General features: G+C 46.0%; 1 protein-coding gene across 3 annotated transcripts; it reads left to right on the top strand.

Moving 5' to 3' along the window:
• The first annotated feature begins 3095 nt into the window (after nucleotides 1–3095).
• LOC116939379 (F-box only protein 11) lies at nucleotides 3096–21448 on the top strand. Of its 3 annotated transcripts, none has more exons than XM_032947645.2 (23): nucleotides 3096–4912; nucleotides 7524–7666; nucleotides 8522–8603; nucleotides 8715–8856; nucleotides 8957–9086; nucleotides 9335–9418; nucleotides 9932–10064; nucleotides 10225–10331; nucleotides 10427–10538; nucleotides 12637–12743; nucleotides 13911–14048; nucleotides 14218–14435; nucleotides 14989–15074; nucleotides 15187–15281; nucleotides 15437–15559; nucleotides 15815–15900; nucleotides 16042–16118; nucleotides 16387–16530; nucleotides 17287–17397; nucleotides 18518–18625; nucleotides 19048–19156; nucleotides 19857–19955; nucleotides 20109–21448. In XM_032947645.2, exons 1-23 carry the CDS (start codon nucleotides 4831–4833, stop codon nucleotides 20236–20238), a joined length of 2646 nt encoding a protein of 881 aa, XP_032803536.1. In that variant the 5' UTR covers nucleotides 3096–4830; the 3' UTR covers nucleotides 20239–21448. The 3 variants fall into 3 exon arrangements, with proteins under 3 accessions (XP_032803536.1, XP_032803537.1, XP_032803540.1); XM_032947646.2 differs by lacking the exon at nucleotides 3096–4912 and adding an exon at nucleotides 4971–5097; XM_032947649.2 differs by lacking the exon at nucleotides 3096–4912 and adding an exon at nucleotides 4976–4993.
• Nucleotides 21449–22041: the final 593 nt, after the last annotated feature.

The raw sequence follows: 22041 nt of genomic DNA, 5'->3' as shown, positions 1-22041 counted from the left end.
TGTGTGATTGTATGTCTGTGTGGTTGTGTGTGTGTGTATGTATGTCTGTGTGTGAGTGTATGTCTGTGTGTGAGTGTATGTCTATGTGTGAGTATATGTCTGTGTATGTGAATGTCTGTATGTATATCTGTATGTCTGTGTATGTATGTTTGTGTGAGTGTATGTTTGTCTATGAGTGTTTGTATGTATGTATATGTGAGTGGCTGGCTGAGGTGCCATCTGTTGAGGAAGTACAAAAGGCGATCCAGAGTCTAAGACCAGGAAGGCACCGGGCAGAGATGATATCCCAAGCGATATGTTTCGGGAGGGTGGCGTTTGTGCACAGACTGCCCTACATGACATCATAACAACAGTCTGGACCACTGGACGGGTTCCGCAGGACTGGGAGGATGCCCTTGTGGTCCCCCTCTTTAAGAAGGGAGACCGCACAGACTACAGGGGCATCTCACTCCTCAGTGTGCCGTGAAAGGTCCTGGCAAGGATTATTCAACATCGCCTTGCCAGGCACGCTGAGTAGAGGCTTGCGGAGCCCCAATGCGGTTTCAGGAAAGGGCGGTCCTGCACAGATGCCATATTTTCTGTCCGTTTGCTACAGCAGAGGTGTAGGGAATTACAACAAGACATACATCTCTGCTTTATTGACCTGGTCAAGGCCTATAATAGTAGGCCTGGGCTCTGGGTTGTTCTTCATGCTTTTGGAGTCCCTGACCCTCTGCTCACGACCTTCATGATGGTGAGCGGGCCCGGGTAAAATTACGTGGCCGGGAGTCGGAGTCATTCCCTGTTCACCTTGGGGTGCGACAGTGATGTCCTCTGGCTCCCACATTATTTAACATCTTTTTGGACCACGTAGTCCATGAAGCCTTTGATAGCTGTAACAAAGGAATTTCCATCTGGTACAGATACAATGGGAGGCTGATCGATGCCCAGGTGCGGTCAAGGGATAGATCCCTATTGCTCAACCATGTTATGTATGCCGATGATCTGGTAATTGCCGCTCACTCAGAGGAGGAGTTGGAGGCGCTGCTGCTGAACCTGGAGTTTGCCACGAAGAGGTGGGGCCTTACCATCAGCCCCACTAAAACTAAGCACCTGCCTGGGTATTTTGTACCATCGGACACTCCACCCCCACAACTCCCAATCGGTGATGGGGCAGTTGTGGAGAGAGTGGAGAGTTTCCCATACCTGGGCAGTGTGCTCATGACCGGTTCCGGTTTGGCAGCAGAGGTCTCACTCCGAATCAGTCGAGCGGCAATATATTTTCATCGGTTGCGTAACGCTGTGTGGAAGCTACCTGGTCTGTCGCTCCGCACTAAGCTTCAGGTCTTCTCGGCCACGGTCATTCCCTCCCTTCTCTACGCTTGCAAAACGTGGACATCTTCGCCGGTTAGAAACATTTAGGCTGGCCTGCCTACGATCCATCCTGGGTTTAACCAGGCTGGATTGTGTGAGGAGCTCACAAATCCTTGAAAGATCTGGGCAGGGTCCCATCGGTGAGCTCCTCCGGCAGGCAAGGCTGCGATGGCTGGGTCATTTAGCCCGCATGCCCAGCCACTGCATGCCGAAACAGCTTTTGTTCGGCCGGATCGAGGGGGCTAAACGGGCGCGGCACGGGCTAGAGAAGAGATGGAGTTAGTTTAGTTAGTTAGTTCATTTATTTGGTATAGCCCTGTGAGCCATTCGGCTCTTGAATCGGGTGCAACCGCAACAAACAAAAAACATGAACAAGAAAACATCTTAAAGTGATTATGTGACTGTGCAAACAGAAAATACAGGAAAAAAATATCAAAATATTCCTGAAATAGCACTGTACACCAACGCTGTGTGCAAAAATCCCAGTGGGATGCAAGTCAAATAACAACAACAACCACAAGACAACTAAGATTAAGGCCATCAGTCTAACTCCGCACTACAATAAACAAAAACATGACCAAAACAAAAAAAACTTTTCGAAATCACCAAAATAAAAGCCATAAATCCAATGTAACAGTGATCATAGGGACTGTGACCGAATTTTTTACAATAAACTACATAAATAAATTATAACAACAAAATCTAGAGCCATATTTTAGGCCACTGAATAGCAGTGGCAGCTAGGGTTGTACAACTTCTCTAGAGCAGTTTTGAGTGAAGATCTCATGGTAGTGATTCAAGTTGCAGTTTATTGGCAATAGCATTCCAGACCCTGGGGGCATCAATAGCAAAGGCCCTTCCTCCAGTTTTTGTACGGCAATAGGGAATGTGAAGCTGGTAAATGAGCGAAGACCTGAGGTCAAATTTGTTCTTTGAAACAGAGAGATCCAGTAGGTAATCTATGCAAATCTTAAGGCCGATTGATATATGGAATCAAGCTTCTTCAGTACAGTACTTGGGGCTGATTTATACACGATGTCACAGTAGTCAAGTAGAGGCAGAATGCTAGCTTTGATCAATTCCAAACGGAACATTGGGGGGAAGCAGTGCTTGTGTCGATACAGAAAACCATTTTTTATTTTTGTCTTTTTACCAATATAATCAATGTGATCTTCAAAACTAAGTTTTGAATCCAGGATGATGTGGTACAGGAGAACGTGGAGCTGAGTGGACTTGCCGATGACCGGTACCAGCGGTGTCAAGATCGGCCTCTGTGGAGGAGGCTCGTGAAGGACGCTGCTACTGGGCAGTTGGAGGCAGTCGCCCTCCAACAACAACGGAGGGGGAGGAGCGACGCTCACAACAACCGGAACGCCGGGTGGCTAAAGCACAGCAGGTTGGCACAGTAGGGGGCACAGGTGGTGCATCAGCCACTCATCTCAGTCATCTCAGTCAGTCGACCCGTGGCACCTGGGTCTGCCCCGTGACCTCCTGCCAGCGGGCGTTCGACACTTCACGTGGCATCAAGGTGCACATGGCCTGGCACAAGCGTCGTGGCGACGTCACCGCCACTTAGTGGCGAATGGCGGTTGTTGTTGTTGTGTGTGCGTGTTTATTCTGTTTACGTCTCAATTCAAATGTTCGCGGTTGCCATGGCAGGGGCGTGACCAGGCGGCGGCACGTGACCCCACACGCGACGTGCTGATTGGTTGGCGCTGGGCCCGGCTCGCAGCGCCATTGGCTCCGCAAAATGGCGGCGTGGACCCCGCAACAGCGACCCCGACCACAGCGGCGCCGGTAGCCCCTACAGCAGCCCTATAGCCCCTACAGCAGCTCCTACAGCAGCCCCTACAGCAGCTACAGCAGTCTCTACAGCAGCCCCACAGCCCCTACAGCAGCCCCTACAGCAGCGCCCATAGCCCCTACAGCAGCCCCACATCAGCCCCATAGCCTCTACAGCAGCTACAGCAGCACCACAGCCCCTACAGCAAATACAGCAGCGCCCATAGCCCCTACAGCAGCCCCACAGCCCCTACAGCAGCCCCACAGCCCCTACAGCAGCTCCCAGAGACGCTGCAGCAGCTCTCACAGCCCTCATTGTCCATACAGCAGCCCACATAGTCCCTACAACAGTTCCCACAACAGTTCCCAAAGCTCCTACAGCAGCTCCCATAACCCATGCAGCAGCTCCATAGGTCATACAGTAGCTGCCATAGCCCATACAGTAGCTGCCATAGCCTCTGCAGGAGCTCCCACATCGTCTAAAGGCGCTCTCGTAGCCACGAAGCAGTGAGCATAGCCCCTATAGTCTCGACAGCAGCTCGCAAAGCAGAACCTGTAGCTTCTACAGCAGGTACCATAGCCCCTACAGCTTCTACAGCAGTTCCCATATCCCTATAGCTCCCATCAAAACCCCACAGCAGCCCCTACAACTTATATAGCAGCTCTCATAGCCCCCATATCAGCTTCCATCGTCCCTATTGCTTATTACAACAACTCCCGTAGCCTCTACAGCAGCTCTCATAGCCACAGCTACCAACGAAACCTCTACTGCAGCTCCCATAGCAGTGCCTACAGCAGCCACAGCTCCCAATAGCAGCCTCTATAGGGGATACCTCATAGCCCGTACATCAGCTCCCATAGCAGTTATTGCATCCACAGCAGTTCCTACAGCAGCCACAGCTCCCAATAGCAGCCTCTATAGGGGATACCTCATAGCCCGTACATCAGCTCCCATAGCAGTTATTGCATCCACAGCAGTTCCTACAGCAGCCACAGCTCCCAATAGCAGCCTCTATAGGGGATACCTCATAGCCTTTACATCAGCTCCCACAGCAGTTATTGCATCCATAGCAGTTCCTACAGCAGCCACAGCTCCCAATAGCAGCCTCTATAGGGGATACCTCATAGCTTTTACATAAGCTCCCACAGCAGTTATTGCATCCATAGCAGTTCCTACACCAGCCACAGCTCCCAATTGCAGCCTCTATAGGGGAGACCTCATAGCCCGTACATCAGCTCCCAACAGCAGCCATTGCATCCGTAGCGTCTCCCACAAGCGGCCTTAAGTGCCTGCAAAATCTCCCCAACAGCACTCCCTTTGGCAGTTCCGAAAACAGTTCCCGGAGCCCTCGTAGCTGCTGCTGCTGCCACAACCCCACAACTTACAGCCAGTCAAAGGCTCCTTCCACAGCTGCAGCAGCAGCAGCCCCAGCCCCTCCTTCCTACAGCCGCTCCCCTAAGAGCGCTCTCATAGCCCCCCGCAGCTCTCGGCAGCTTCCCCCACCCATGCCCGCCGTGGAGCTCGGCGCTTTGTGCTGCTGCTGCTGAACGTCTCTACCCCCCCACCCGACCACCACCACCAACACCTCGTCGTCGTCGTCGTCTCCCATCGTCTCTCTCACTCCTCGTCTCCGCTCGTCGCTCTTCGTCTGTCTCTACCCCCCCCCCCCCTCGGCTCGGAGCGGCTCGGGCACAATGAGCTCGGGCCGCGGCGCGGGCAGGAGGACGAGGAGGGTGGCGAGGCCCCGGCCGGCGGTTGAGGTTAACGACGCCCCTGGTGAGTGGAGTCCAAGGCGCCCCCCCCCCCGCTCCCCCGGTTGAGTCGGGGTCCAGGCACTGGCCGAGTCGTTCGATGCTGGTGAGTCGAGTCGGGGTTCCCGATGGAGTCGAGGCAGCCCCTCGAGTCGAGCCCGGAGCCTTTTGCGCCGAGTCCAGGCCCCGGTGAGCAGGAGTCAGGCCCTGGTGAGTCGGGTCCGGCCCTGTGACTCGAGTCTGGCCCTGGTGAGTCGGGTCAGGCTCTGGTGAGTCGGGTCAGGCTCTGGTGAGTCTGGTTAGGCCCTGGTGAGTCGAGTCAGGCCCTGGTGAGTCAAGTCAGGCTAAGGTGAATCGAGTCAGGCTAAGGTGAGGTAAATCATTTGCTGGTGAGTCGGAGTCAGGCCCCGGTGAGCAGGAGTCAGGCCCTGGTGAGTCGAGTCAGGCTAAGGCGAGGTAAATCAGTTTCTGGCGAGTAGAGTTAGGCCCTGGTGAGTTAAATCAGTTGCTGGTGAGTCGCATCAGGCTCTCGGTGCGTCGCATCAGGCCCTGGTGAGTCGAGTCAGGCCCTGGTGAGTTAAATCAGGCTCTGGTGAGTAGAGTTAGGCCCTGGTGAGTTAAATCGTTTGATGGTGAGTTAAATCAGGCCCTGGTGAGTAGAGTTAGGCCCTGGTGAGTTAAATCAGGCCCTGGTGAGTCGAGTCAGGCTCTGGTGAGTTAAATCAGTTGCTGGTGAGTGGAGTCAGCGCTTTGTGAGTCGAGTCCTATCCTGGTGAGTCGAGTCAGGCCCTGGTGAGTGGAGTCAGGCTCTGGTGAGTAAGGTCCTGGTGAGTTAAATCAGTTGCTGGTGAGTCGAGTCGCCCTGGTGAGTCGAGTCAGGCTCTGGTGAGTGAGTAAGGTCCTGGTGAGTTAAATCAGTTGCTGGTGAGTCGAGTCAGGTCCTGGTGAGTTAAATCAGTTGCTGGTGAGTGGAGTCAGGTCCTGATGAGTCGAGTCAGGCTCTGGTGAGTAAGGTACTGGTGAGTTAAATCAGTTGCTGGTGAGTCGCCGCAGGCTCTTGTTGCATCGCATCAGGCTCTGGTGAGTGGAATCGGGCTATGGTGAGCCGATTCAGGCTCTGGTGAGTGAGTAAGGTCCTGGTGAGTTAAATCAGTTGCTGGTGAGTCAGAGTCAGGTCCTGGTGAGTTAAATCAGTTGCTGGTGAGTGGAGTCAGGTCCTGATGAGTCGAGTCAGGCTCTGGTGAGTAAGGTACTGGTGAGTTAAATCAGTTGCTGGTGAGTCGCCGCAGGCTCTTGTTGCATCGCATCAGGCTCTGGTGAGTGGAATCGGGCTATGGTGAGCCGATTCAGGCTCTGATGAGTCGAGTAAGGCCCCAGTAAGTTAAATCAATTCCTGTTGAGTCGAGTCAGGTCCTGGTGAGTCGAGTCAGGCCCTGGTGAGTCGAGTCAGGCTAAGGTGAGCTAAATCAGTTGCTGGTGAGTCGAGTCAGGCCCTGGTGAGTCGAGTCAGGCTAAGGTGAGCTAAATCAGTTGCTGGTGAGTCGAGTCAGGCCCTGGTGAGTCGAGTCAGGCTAAGGTGAGCTAAATCAGTTGCTGGTGAGTCGAGTCAGGTCCTGGTGAGTGGAGTCAGGCACTGGTGAGTCGAGTCAGGTCCTGGTGAGTAGAGTCGGAGTCAGATGATTTGTGTAAGACCCTGGTGAGTCGAGTCAGGCCCTAGCGAGTCGAGTCAGGCTCTCGTGAGGCGAGTCAAGCTCTGGTGATCCGGGTCAGGTCCTGGTGAGTAGAGTCGGGGTCAGATGATTTGTGTAATATCCTGGTGAGTCGAGTCAGGCCCTAGTGAGTCCAGTCAGGTCCTGGTGAGTCGCATCAAACTCTGGTGAGTCGGGTCAGGGTCTGATTAATCAAATCAGGCTTTGGTGAGTCGAGTCAGGCACTGGTGAGTCGAATCAAGCTCTGATGAGTCGAGTCAGGCCCTGGTGAGTCGAGTCAGGTCTTGGTGAATCAAATCAGGCTCTGGTGCTTTGATATGGAGACTGGTGAGTCGAGCTCGGGTCTAGTGATTGTATTTGGGCTGTTGGCGAGTCAACTTAGTGTGTGGTTAATCAAGTCGGTCCCGTATTCATCTCTCAATGGATGTCCTGGTCAAACAGATCCATCCACGAGCTGCTTCACACAGCCTATACCAACCATTCAGCGCCACACATAGTCGTGTTTCGGTCTTTTTAAGGTGACAGCTGAATGTACATCCTGGCACATTGCAAGGGAAAATTCAATGCAGGTATATGTCTAAAACGTCTGAATTTGCATCTTTAATGTGCTTTAAAACCTGGACGATGAGCTTTTAGTTTACCCTGCATTATGTTGAACTATTTAATGAAACCAGTTTTAGTAACATTTGCTGTGTGTTATGCTCCATACTTTCTGAACTCGAGGTTTCAGCCCACACCTACCAAAATTGTCGTCTGAATGCCCCATCTCATGTAGAATCAATCACTTATGTTCGACCAGGCTTTCAAACAAATGAGTTTTCTTTTTATTACAATATGTATGTGCTGAGATAAATTTAAAGCATTAGCAAATCAGTTGATTATGCAGACAGATAAAGGTGTTTAAGATTCGTTTTCCCCTCTTTGCAGCGGAAGTGGCCCCAGCCCCAATGCCACTACCAGTGGGTGATGAATCTGGAGCTGCTGGAGGGCAGAGCAACAGTCCTTACCAGCTGAGGCGGAAATCTCAGACCCCCAAGCGACCACTTTCACAGACTCGAGGCGAGGTCGAGGTACCAAGCCGTCTGTACACCGCTACATCCACACTGCTATGAATTCACACCACTTTACATGACCATGCACGGCGCGCTATACTTTTCAAATTCTTAGTCTTACACTTTACACGTGTGCGCCCTCGCATGAATCTTGATGCTCGTTTAATATGGGAGAGGTGTGGGCCTGATGTGTAGCTGGTGGGTGGATAAGAAGTTTGATACCAATTATGAAGCACTAAGCCAGTACCTTTTGAGAATCCTTTTCCAGAGCTTGGGATTGTCTCACCCGAATACCAATTTGGCTGTGTTCTTGGTCTGCTTAATGAAGCACATTGCAGTCAGCATCACATTTATATCCCTGAGCCATTGGTATAAATTATACATTCCTGTGGTTGGGGTGGTTCAATCCATAAAACATTTACTGTTTTCTTTGTGCCTAATGGTACTCACTATCGTCACCCTGGAGGGACATCAGTAGTCGGTGATTGCATCAAATCCCATTTGAAATTGTTATTTGGACTTCAGTAGATTGTGCAGATTGTTTATTTGCACAAGCTTTGAGGACACAAACTGCTTTTGGAACAAATTGAAACAATTACCTTCCCAACTCAAGGTAAGAAAATATAATAATCCTATTTCATTTGGTGTCAAAGTGTCAACACATTCGTCAATAACACTGCCTTAAAAGGAAAAGTATATAGTAAACGTTTCAGGCAATGGCCTTTCATCAAAGCACATCCATTCACTAAAGGTTGCTCTGCTCTAGGTTGGGGTTCTGATAGTGGTCTGGGTGTCTATTCACTAGCAGATACTGGTAGCTATCACACTGCGAAGCAATGAAAAGGTGAACATTTTTCTTGTCACTGTCTTCAGACATCTCCGACATCAAGTAGTGAGAACATGGGCCATCGCACGAAGCGCTTACGGTTGTCGGGCAAAACACAGGAACCTGCGCGTAAGTATGACTTCCGATGACATCTCAGTTCGAAAAGTAGATGTTAATGCTAATGGCATAATTGCTGAGGTTTTGAGTGAGAAGTGAGAAGTGTATCCTCTGGATCCCCAGCCCCAGCAGAACGCTACCTTCAGGAAAAGCTTCCAGACGAGGTGGTTCTGCAGGTGTTCTCGTACCTGCTGGAGCAGGATCTCTGCCGTGTTGCTTGCGTTTGCAAACGCTTCAGCACGCTCGCCAGTGACCCCATCCTTTGGTGAGTATCCATACCCCCTCATGTATTCCACCCGGTGATGAATCAGTTTATTTGAGCAAACAGAATGAGGCATAACCTTTCTTTGGTTGTTCTCTTGCAGGAAGCAATTGTACATAGATGTGTTTGAGTACACGTTACCCATGATGCACCCCGAGCCTGGAAAATTTTTCCAGATTCATCCGGACGACTATGACAATGCCAACCCCTGGAAGGAAAGCTTCCGGCAACTGGTTAGTGAATACTCACCCTGCCATGAGTACCCTTGTTACTTAGTTGCTTTTTATCGAGTAATCCAGGTAGTGGCTTATTTATCTTAAGTAGCTATTGCTACTTTTAAAACGATTTGTGAATATCATACAAAGTATGGGTTACATCTGTTGTATGAATATACTTAAAATTCATATGGGATATATTTATGATGATGTTGTGTTTGTCTCTGTGTGCCTTTTTGTATGCTTGCATGGCACTGCCTTAACAGTATAAAGGAGCTCATGTCAAGCCGGGCTTTGCTGAACATTTCTACAACAATGCTGCACGGTACAAGGGCCGGGAAAATATGCTGGTGAGTCTGTACTGCATCTGCATTTTAGTATCTTTGGCATTGGGAGGTCATGGCATAACAAATTGCGTATCTACCTAAATATAGTAGAATCGGTGTTTAGATGCTGAAAGAATGTTAAGTCTTCGTTGTTGAATAGGGCCACTCAGAGGAATTACACGTGCACAATCTGTGTTTCCGAGATGCTTCTGAATGATTACCCCTTTTGGCTTGTAACTTAGTGATGAGTTGTCAGATAAGTTTCTGACCACTTTACACTCTCGTAATTTCCAGAATATAATGCATATATCACACCGTACTGTAATCTAAAATTATCTCCCTTGTCAACAACATTTCAACCAAGAAGCATGTGATTAGACCTCGCATGCCATATAGTCTCCCTCTCCCATGCTCACTAAGCTTTGCTTGTTTGCCATGAGTATACAGCGATTAACCACCGTTGTATGGGATTGTGCCTGTGCATCGTGTTCTGTTGGCAGCCTTTCCACTTTTGTGTTTGTGTGTCTGCGCATGCAGTACTATGACACGATTGAGGATGCACTGGGAGGCGTACAGGAGGGCCACTTTGATGGCCTCGTGTTGGTGCACTCGGGACTTTACACTGATGAGTGGATCTATGTGGAGTCTCCCATCACGCTGCTCGGAGCCGGTCCGCACCATCCACCCAGTTGCAACTATTATACAAACACATGCATGGTTGTGTATATAATATATCCGTTTCTTTATTTGCAAATATCATGTTGGGTTGGTTTTGCTAATTCTCATTCATTTGTTTTGGTTTACATGTCTCTTACAATGTGTGTGCCCAGCACCAGGCAAGGTGGCGGACAAAGTGATAATCGAGAACACGAGGGACTCCACATTTGTGTTTATGGAAGGCTCGGAAGATGCTTATGTTGGCTTTGTCACCATCAAGGTACACTATGCCAGACCCTTGTATAATGTGTGCTCTATAATGGGAACGGTCTCTGATGGAGATGAGACAATTTTACGTGCATGGTGTTTTCACAGTTTAACCCTGAGGACAAGTCTGGAAATCACCACAACGCTCACCACTGCTTGGAAATCACGGTTAACTGCTGTCCTGCCATTGAACACGCGCTCATCCGCAGCACTTGCACTGGTGCGTGAATGGCACCAGGAAAATATGCCGATGAGCAACTGTGCTGGGTTTCATATCATTGATAACATACAGTGAGGGGAAAAAAGTATTTGATCCCCTGCTGATTTTGTACGTTTTCCCACTGACAAAGAAATGATCAGTCTATTATTTTAATGGTAGGTTTAGTTGAACAGTGAGAGATGGAATAACAACAACAAAATCCAGAAAAACGCATGTCAAAATGTTATAAATTGATTTGCATTTTAATGAGGGAGATGAGTATTTGACCCCCTATCAATCAGAAAGATTTCTGGCTCCCAGGTGTCTTTTACACAGGTAATGCGCTGAGATTAGGAGCACACTCTTAAAGGGAGTGCTCCTAATCTCAGCGTGTTACCTGTATAAAAGACACATGTCCACAGAAGCAATCAATCAGATTCCAAACTCTCCACCATGGCCAAGACCAAAGAGCTCTCCAAGGATATCAGGGACATGAGTGTAGACCTACACAAGGCTGGAATGGGCTACAAGACCATTGCCAAGCAGCTTGGTGAGGTGACAACAGTTGGTGCGATTATTCGCAAATGGTAGAAACAACAGAACTGTCAATCTCCCTTGGCCTGGGGCTCCATGCAAGATCTCACCTCGTGGAGTTGCAATGATCATGAGAACTACATGGGAGCATCTTGTCAATGATCTCAAGGCAGCTGGGACCATAGTCACCAAGAAAACAATTGGTAACACACTACGCCGTGAAGGACTGAAATCCTGCAGCGCCCGCAAGGTCCCCCTGCTCAAGAAAGCACATATACATGCCCGTCTGAAGTTTGCCAATGAACATCTGAATGATTCAGAGGACAACTGGGTGAAAGTGTTGTGGTCAGATGAGACCAAAATGGAGCTCTTTGGCATCAACTCAACTCGCCGTGTTTGGAATAGGAGGAATGCTGCCTATGACCCCAAGAACACCATCCCCACCGTCAAACATGGAGGTTGAAACATTATGCTTTGGGGGTGTTTTTCTGCTAAGGGGACAGGACAACTTCACCCCATCAAAGGGACGATGGACGGGGCCATGTACCGTCAAATCTTGGGTGAGAACCTCCTTCCCTCAGCCAGGGCATTGAAAATGGGTCGTGGATGGGTATTCCAGCATGACAATGACCCAAAACACACGGCCAAGGCAACAAAGGAGTGGCTCAAGAAGAAGCACATTAAGGTCCTGGAGTGGCCTAGCCAGTCTCCAGATCTTAATGCCATAGAAAATATGTGGAGGGAGCTGAAGGTTCGAGTTGCCAAACGTCAGCCTCAAAACTTTAATGACTTGGAGAAGATCTGCAAAGAGGAGTGGAACAAAATCCCTCCTGAGATTTGTGCAAACCTGGTGGCCAACTACAAGAAACGTCTGACCTCTGTGATTGCCAACAAGGGTTTTGCCACCAAGTACCAAGTCATGTTTTGCAGAGGGATCAAATACTTATTTCCCTCATTAAAATGCAAACCAATTTATAACATTTTTGACATGCGTTTTTCTGGATTGATTTGTTATTCTGTCTCTCACTGTTCAAATAAACCTACCATTACAATTATAGACTGATCATTTCTTTGTCAGTGGGCAAACGTACAAAATCAGCAGGGGATCAAATACTTTTTTCCCTCACTGTATGTAGGGACGTGCATTTCATTAAAATAAAGATGTTATGGAGGTGATTTGTGAAATGCATTTAATATGAAACATCATAATTCGTATCATAGGACCTCCTTTGCCAGTACCAAAATATAATAGTCGTAGTGGGTATTGGTTGCAGTGGCAATAATGTGGTTTACATATGGCACTCAGGTCAGAGCTGGGCTCCAACTGGAACTTACACTCATAGCTGTTGTCATGTTTATGAGGTCATGAGCTCAGATTTGAATGAGTATCTGTGATGTCTGTTAACATTGGCAACTTGGGAGGCAAAGGCGGCTCAACATGGTCCTGACCCTACCACTCTCTCCAATTAGCACGGTTGGCAATGTCAGTTGCAAAAGAAGTTCATACATATATGTGCCATGTTGATTTAAACAATGTCAATTGTTTGAATGGTCTGTAATACTTGTTTTACATTCATGTTTGCAGTGGGCTCAGCAGTCTGTGTAAGTGGCCAGGGAGCATGCCCCTCCATTAAGCACTGCAATATCAGTGACTGTGAAAATGTGGGGCTCTACATAACCGACCATGCACAGGTGAATTATTTGGTTTCTTGTACGGACATTAATGTTACATATAGTCATGTCCATTTAGTTGAACAGCATCCCAGTATAACATCAACGAACAGATTGTGTACATGACAGTGGCAACCATAATCTAAGAAAAAATATACGCAAATGACATACATAGTATAATTAGGAGTCAGAGATTAGGGCGGCTTTAGCAATTATGCTGCAGAAGAATGGTAACCCATTAGTCTTTAAATGGTTGAGAGGAAGGAAAGACCATTACAGATTTAGGGCAACAAAGAACGAGTGGCCTCCCATTGTGTGGAAATTGAAAGGAGTTTAGAGTGATGATAGTATTCTTTCGGAGCCTCCAAGTGGGAATGATGGTGAGGGGTCATTAAGGTCAGAGATGCAAGTAGGAACAGAATTTTCAAAACAAGGTATTTTGTTTCGATTTAAAGCTTTCGTGACTGCAAGGATCCATCTTTGGTTCTTTCGGTAAAGTCACGTAGAATGAGAATAAAATAATAAATTGATAAAATAAAATGCTTTATCAATTTATTATTTTATTCTCATTCTACGTGACTTTACCGAAAGAACCAAAGAAGATGAAGGTATTTTGTATTCTTGGCTCTTTCGGTAAAGTCACGTAAATAGAAAAAAAAACAATAGAAAAAATAATAATATAAGCAGCTACATTTTGAGGCTTGCCCCTCTTTTCTTTCCGCCTGATAAGACCGCTTGTGTTGTGATCGAAACGTCATGGGTTTTTTGATATTTTTGTTTATTTTAATTTTATTTGTAAATGTATTTATAAAAATTTTTTATTTACGTGACTTTACCGAAAGAATCAAGAATATGAATTCCTGCAGTCACGAAAGTTTTAAGTACAAATTTAAGGTATTTTGTATTTGGTTAGAAGGAGAGTGAAAAGCCATGGAAATTCCAAGTCATAGTGTTTTTTTATTAATATAAATGTTTGAGATATAATCATTGGAGGAGAATGAATTTGTTTTACGTAATGAAGGCCTGCAATAGGGTTTGTAAAAATATTGGAATAAACAGGATATTTTGATGGTCAAAAATACATTTAAATGTGATGAGGGGAATTGAGCACATGTTTTCGTATAATACAAAGATTACATTTGCTATTAGGTTGGTGATGATAGACTGGTTGGTGTAATTTTCTTCCAGGGCACTTATGAGGACAATGAGATCTCAAACAATGCCCTCGCGGGCATCTGGGTCAAGAATCATGCCAACCCTATCATCCGCCGCAACCACATTCATCATGGCCGTGACGTCGGGGTCTTCACCTTCGACCATGGCATGGTTGGTGATTTCAATACACTTTCTTCTTTCCTTTGATCTTCTCATTACAATTTTTGTGAGCGTTGGGTTACAGGCTGGGCTGCACTGCAAGGTGTGCTTGGAATGACACTGGGCTTGAGCTGCTTGCTTGTTAGGCTGTGCATGTGCTTAATGGGAGCTTCTTATGCAGGGCTACTTTGACAGCTGCAACATCCACCGCAACCGGATAGCGGGCTTCGAAGTGAAGGCGTACGCCAATCCCACGGTGGTGCGCTGTGAGATTCACCACGGACAGACGGGCGGCATCTACGTGCACGAGAAGGGACGTGGACAGTTCATCGATAACAAGATATACAGCAACAACTTTGCCGGCGTTTGGGTCACCTCCAACAGTGACCCCACCATCCGGTACTTAGATGACAGCTTTACATGAATCACATTTGCTCAGCAGACTGCACTTTGATGTTTACAAAAGGGATACATTCACTGGTGGTGTTCACGCTAGCTAGATGTATGCCTTCGTGCCAGTTGGAGCTATTCGTGGGCGGCCACTCGTTTTTTGTTTCCCTAAATCTGTTTGTTGTAACATTCTGACCCGTCCCTACTGGACATCTCTGAAAAAGAGCTTTATAGCTCATCGGACTCCTCCAGTATTAATAAATAATACAAATATACATTTGGAGCGTAAAGTGTAGGAAATGTAAAAAAAAATATCACTTAAGAAAATATACAAATAAAACTAAACATTTTTTTATCTTACCAGATAAATCTCACTAAGTTATTAGCTTCTTTTTCAGAAGCGACATGGCCACAAATGGCTTGTGTGGAAGCCAAAATAATCTAAACACCCACTAATTCATTTAAATATTTAATGAATTGCTAGTTAATGTTCACTTTGAGTAATGTGTAATCCAGTCATGAGGTGCATTGTGGTTAAGTCCATGAAATTGTATTTTTCCAGAGGGAATGCCATCTTCAATGGAAACCAGGGGGGAGTGTATATCTTTGGAGAAGGAAGAGGCCTTATTGAAGCCAACGATATTTATGGTTTGTGAATTACAGATCTAGCTACAATCACTTATTTAATTTTGAAATGTATCGTAAGCTAATAAGGTTTGTTCGTATTGCACGGAAGTACAAGTTGTGTTTTTGACTGTAGGTAATGCACTCGCCGGCATCCAGATCCGAACAAACAGCGGCCCAATAGTACGCCACAACAAAATACATGACGGGCAGCATGGTGGCATCTACGTGGTAAGCTCCACAAACATGTTTCCGATGCTGCCGTGGCATTGTGATGTTTGTTGTAAAAAGTGAAATGAGGTTAAGAAAGCATCGCTAAACAAATCGTTGCCCATGTAATGGCGTATGGTGTGTGGTGTGTGTGTGTGTGTACGTGCGTGTGACAGCATGAGAAGGGACAAGGCGTCATTGAGGAGAATGAGGTCTACAGCAACACGCTGGCCGGGGTGTGGGTGACAACAGGGAGCACGCCTGTCCTGCGCCGTAACCGCATCCATTCTGGCAAGCAGGTGCGTAGCAACTTGGCTGCCATTCGGGGGAGGTCTTGAGAAAGGAGCTTGTGGGTGGTGTGTGCTGCTTGATTTTGGGCCTCTGTATGAAATGCATTTACTTGCAATTCTCTTAAACCTGTACAAATGTCTTAGCTCCCAATTCCCCCATAATGTAGTCATGTATGATATACCATATCAAAACAGTTGTCTGCTGTTCCCAGCGGCAGATGGTGCACATTGTGGTTAGTTGAGCTGTACGTGTTTTGCGTGAAGGTTGGAGTATACTTTTATGACAATGGACATGGAGTTCTAGAAGACAACGACATCTACAACCACATGTACTCTGGTGTGCAGATCAGGTAAATCGCACAGTCCATCTGTACCGCGTGTGGTGCAAGTCTTGAGCTGACTGATGTCTTTAATTAGGGTGTGATGTGTTTTGTCCTAAGATACCTAATTTGGATGTTACTGAATGTAACATTGTCACCCATATACCACAGAACTGGAAGTAACCCCAAGATTAGAAGAAACAAAATCTGGGGTGGACAGAATGGAGGCATTCTGGTGTACAACTCTGGTAGGTCATCCCTCACTGTTATTCTGATTCATTGAGTGAAACAACTCTTATTTTAAACAATATGCAAAATGATCATAAAATGAAATAAGGGATCTCTTACATATGTTTTCATTGCAAAGGAGATATGTGGACTAACACCTGCTATAAATGTTGTTTAATCCAGGGGATTTTTTAAAAATAGAACTTAAATAGCCCTGGGTGTTGTGTTTGCACAAATACAGAAGGTGTTTTCCCCTGCTGCTGTGTTGTACTCTCTGTCCTCGCTTAGGTCTGGGGGTTATAGAGGACAATGAGATTTTTGACAATGCAATGGCAGGCGTTTGGATTAAGACAGACAGCAACCCCACGCTCCGGCGAAATAAGATCCACGATGGCCGAGATGGAGGCATTTGTATCTTCAATGGTGGCCGAGGTGTGCCAGCTGCTGCAGATACCACGCATACACCTACCTACACATACACCGCAAATGCATCTACACACTAAAACCAACACACGTACACTCAAAAGAACACAAACACTACACCTACCCCATGTGTATGCACCTATCAACATGCACTTACCTATGTGCACGCATATATATTATACCTTCCCACACACCACACGCAGCTACCTATTGCAATATATATTTAGGTGTTTTCCCCATATTATTTCCAGTGTGCTATCCGTGTCATTTAATGGGACAACAAATATACTCGGAAATCTTGCAGAGCCGTCTTAACCGTGTGTCTGAATATGACTTACTCGATAGATTTTCACATGTAATCTGAAAAATCTTACAAGTGACCGTTTGATATTTACACATAAGTGCCACACTTTTCCCAAACACTGCTAGGAGTTACACCAATATTTTAATTCTCAGGGCTAAAGTCGATTCAATAGAGTGATACCACGTAATGGGTTTATTTGTAGTCATTGATGACCGGGCTGGGATAATTCATTTGCTACAAATGGGAATTGTTTAATTACATGCATCTACCCATATTTTAACTCAGGATCTCAATAGCACTGGCTGTGTGCCTACATCAGAGCCACCCAGCCTCCTCGGCACACACTGAAATGCTGTTAATCTTTCTTAACGTTTAACCTTAATTGTGAACAGTTGCATCCAGCCAATGATAGAAAATGCATCTGGAGATACTGAGTGATGTGCGTGATGTTGGCTGTTCAGGAATACTGGAAGAGAACGATATATTTCGAAATGCACAGGCAGGCGTGCTTGTCAGTACCAACAGCCATCCCACCCTCCGCAAAAACCGCATCTTTGATGGGTTTGCAGCAGGTAATGTTCCGTTTTCTATTGTTCTTATGTAAAGTGGATGAGGTCCAACTTTAACCAATACCTGTATGACATATCCTTTCACCACTGCTCCTGGGTAGGTCGCAGTCATCCTAAACAACACTGCAAAACGTGTATCACGTACCTTCACCCATTAAATTACATTCGCCCTAATCTACCTACTGCTGGATGAAGGCCTCAAGTCATTACCACCTCTGATTAGCACGGCTGGATATGAACAGTGTGAAAGAAGTTCAGCATGGATACATTGCCATCCCACAAAGTCCTCTATGCAACAATCCAACTCGGTCGTGCACATGGTGTCATCCCTCTTCTCGGTGAACTTCCTATGGGGTGTTATGCTTTGGCTGCCATTCAATCACCAGCCTTGACCATCAGCTATCATCCATCCTCAGAACATGTTTGTGCCGGATCCCACTTAAGTCAATATGGTGTCTCATTTGTGTTTGTTCTGTGATCCACATGTTCCCCTTTCTGTCTCGTAAGCATGCACCCCTCCATGATCTGTGCACTTTTGAGCTTTAAGGTTTTATTATTATTAATGTTTCTAACTTATAAGTTAACGTAGGTCATACGTACTGATTGAAAACCTTCTATAGATACATCTGCATGTTGATTTTCATATTCAGTTTTACAGAGACACTCCAACCTGCACTCCTATTTCATTGTTTTGATCACCATTCACCTTCAATAATTGCTCTAAGTATACATAATCTTGCATTTTGCAATTGGGTCCCTTAAGCAAATTTTTTGTCTTGTTTAGCAAAGAATCTGTTCATGACTGGTTTTACTCATGAATCTTGAGCACAACTTTCCAGACTTTTTTGTTAAGTTATTTAATCATATCTGGTAGCTCATTTCGACTTGTTGATATCGTGACTGTCATTAGCAAATCTGACATGTTAAGTGAAATACGCTTTGTACATCTCTCAGATTACAGCAGCTTGCCACCCATCTAGCTTGAGGGCTTTAACATTGTTTGAATATACGAACATGCAAATTATGCGAGTGACTAATTATTTTCCTTCAGATTATTTGCATTTTGTTTCCTTAAGTTACTATTGGGATAATGAATATTCACGTGATTGTTATGTGTTTGTAGGAATTGAAATAACAAATCATGCTACAGCCACATTGGAAGGAAACCAGATTTTCAATAACAAGTTTGGTGGCCTCTTTCTGGCATCGGGTGTCATCGTGAACATGAAAGGTGAATTCTGTCGTGTGTCTGCACTTCTTCACGTCCTCAACACCTGTGCACAAACTGATAGGCTTGGTACCAAAGGATAATAATTGTAAATTGACCTGTAAAATACTTAGACATCATTTTATTGTACAGTTAATCTAATGTTTTGTAAATGAATAATGGCTATGTTCTTTGGGTATTTCGGTAAAGTCACGTAGATTGGTTCAAAGAAGATAACAAAAATAACTAAATATGGCGTTTCAATCGCAAGCGGTCGTCATTTTTGTTATTTTCTTTGAACCTATCTACGTGACTTTACAGAGACCCAAAGAATATGAAGTCCTGCAGTCACGAAAGCTTTAAGTCAAGATGTAATAATGGCTCTTGATGAATGAGTAATCTGATGCCCTTGGATGTGTGTGCTTTTGTCTTTTGATACTAAATAGATAACAAAATAGCCAACAACCAAGATGCCATTGAGAAAGCTGTAATTAGGGGGCAGTGTCTCTATAAGATCTCCAGCTACACAAGCTACCCCATGCACGACTTCTACCGGTGAGCCCTACCCCTTTCAACACTGCTGCGGCACCCCTATTCGTCATCTGTTTTGAGTTAAAGCACAGCTGCACATTCTGTATGTTGAACTTCTTTCACATTGTGCGTAGCCAACCGTGCTAATTGGAGGTGCGGAGTTAGGACAAACTAAACAGAAAAAGTAAATAAAAAATAGTTTTCTATTTAGATTTAAAAGTGCACAGCTCAATTGGCTTCCAAATATTGGAAGGAAGTGTATTCCAGATGGATGTAGAAGTGCATCTGAAAGCGTGCGATGCTCTGTAGCAGATCTCAGTTGATGCATATCTCAAGGGTGGTAAAATTTTCTAGATGGTCTTGCATTGTGGTAAAATGTTCAACAGAGGTCTTGCTGACCTTATGAACATTGATCAAGAAGAAATCCCACCACTAAACATTGTTCCTCTGCCAATGTTTTCTGCATATAATTCCCCTTTGAAGATAAATAATACTGGACATGTCAAGCATATGTTTTTAAACAAATATTAATTTTAAGACATTGCAAGTTTATTTTCACCATTGTCTCAGGGTCATCAATTTAGATGAACATTGCCATATAGCTTAAGAAGGTAGATCTTTCAGTTTGACTTTAATTAAATATTTATCTTAGTTATGTTGGTGGGCATCGTTTGTAGTTACATGAAAAGAAGAAAAAAATGACGTATTCCCCTGTCCTCTGCAGGTGCCACACATGTAATACAACGGAGAGAAATGCCATATGTGTGAACTGCATCAAGAAATGCCACCAGGGCCACGATGTGGAGTTCATTCGCCATGACCGGTAGTGCCTGCCATTGACTTGTGTTCTGCATCACTTGTTTGGTAGCATGAGTATCATTGCAATTCTATGGTTAGAGGGTGTATGAGATGAGCTACAGTTGCTTGTAAAGCAGTTGACTCGTTTTTCATCGTGTATTTTGTGTGCCTTTGGCAGGTTTTTTTGCGACTGTGGTGCAGGCACGTTGTCAAACCCATGCACCCTGGCAGGGGAGCCAACGCATGACACAGATACATTGTACGACTCTGCCCCTCCAATCGAGTCCAACACCCTGCAGCACAACTAGTCCATGCCCATTAACTGTGTGGGCTGGCTTGGAATCTTCCTTGGTGGGGCAGCCTTTGTCCAGCCTCCCTCTCCTGTTATAAACCTTGACTGCAACAGCTTGTGTATGCTTCCATCACTGGACAGAAAAAAACGTTTTCCCTGAGCCCATCGGGAAGATTTGATGACTGTAAGGGAAGCTGTTTTGTTCAGCCTGTGAGGTGTCACCAGTACTTCGTAATAACTTGCGAGTAGAGACGAGGAGGATGGTGCCTGCAAGAAGTGTTGCTGCGCCCTGTTCGTCTTTGTGTTGTTGCTGTGAAGCAGTGTTCACCAAGATGCCTGCTGGAGCTGGATTCCTGTTCAACAGACTGTTGTCAACAAACAAGAAATGCCTAACACACATGAAAATGGAATTTATTGTGTGTACACCATGTGTGGACATTTTCAGCTTTGATTGCAGTTTTTTTTATGTGGTCCCATGACTCGAATTCGTCACCTGGACTCTCGTCAAAGCATTGACTGAGTGGAGGCATGTGCAGCCTCACTCCCCACTTGTGCATTTATATAGCATTTTTCGTTTGTAGTCATATGTAGTATATCAACTTGTACATTTTTAAGCATTTAAAAAAAACGCTTTTTAGACTTACTTTGATCTTACTGGGAATGACATTTTTACGTTGTGTTCTTTTTCAGCATTATTGTTCGATTGTGGCAAAAAAGTGGGTGGATTGAACAGGCTTGAGATGCGTTACAAATGGCAGGCTGGGCCCTGCATTCAGGTGGTCGCTATCATGAAAACTGCCACCTGCTTGCAGGGCAATGGGTACCTCATTGGCAACCACTCCAAACAGCACTTCTTACAGCTTTTCCGGAGCACTGTAGTGTACTTATAGTAACCGCTGCAGCATTGCAACAAGCTTTCAAATATTCAGTCTACCTAGAGCATACCGTTCTGAAATGCGCAGGCAGTTCTATAGACACTACAGCTCCAAAAGGTGCTGCCAGCGACAGCCATGTTGCCAGTAGTACGCACGTGTCTCTGTCGACCTGTTCAAGCTGCTGCCCCATTGGGAGTGTTTGCTCTTGTTGAGGCTATTTTGCCAGTTTTTATGCAACGTTTTTGAAATAGTTTCATGTCTCAGATGTACTAAAGTCAAGTATTTTTAAATGTATTTAATAGCATGCCTTTACATTTAAAATTCGTTGGTAAAATAAATGTGAAGGTGTAAGCAGTTGTGACACTTGCACGTATTACCCGAATCCATACCGTGCTATGCACTTCACCATTCCAAGTACCACCCATGATCCTTGCCACCACCAATATGCTCCCATCAGGTATTGCACCGGCCGTCATATCCCCCTACCATCTCCCCTATCCACACCACCACCAACAACAACATCGTCAACAACTGCCGTTCACTAAGTGGCAGTGACGTGACCACTGCGCTTTGTGCCATGCTAAGTTGCATTTTGAGGCCACGTGACGTGTCGATAGCCCGCTGGCAGATCACGGAATAGAACTAGGTGCCATGGGTTTACTGAGATGGTTGGCAGATGCACCAACTGTGCTCCCCGCTGTGCCAACTTGCGTTTTAGCCGCCCGTCGTTCCTTTGCCCACCGTTATTGCTGGTGGGGCGACTGATTCCAACTCCCCAGCAGCGTCCTCCAGGAAAACCTCCACAATATCCGATCTTGACACAGCTGGTGCCAGTCATCGGCGAGTCCAATCAACTCCACATCTCTTTATTTCTCGCCCGTGTGCCATGCCCGCTTAGCCCCCGGGGGCCGAACAGAAGCGGTGGCTTGGGCATCCCCGTTACC

This window comes from Petromyzon marinus, chromosome 6, assembly GCF_048934315.1.
Source record: "Petromyzon marinus isolate PM22_M1 ecotype Great Lakes invasive population chromosome 6, UKy_Petmar_22M1.pri1.0, whole genome shotgun sequence".
Taxonomy (NCBI): domain Eukaryota; kingdom Metazoa; phylum Chordata; class Hyperoartia; order Petromyzontiformes; family Petromyzontidae; genus Petromyzon; species Petromyzon marinus.
This window is presented reverse-complemented; position numbering and strand designations above follow the sequence as displayed.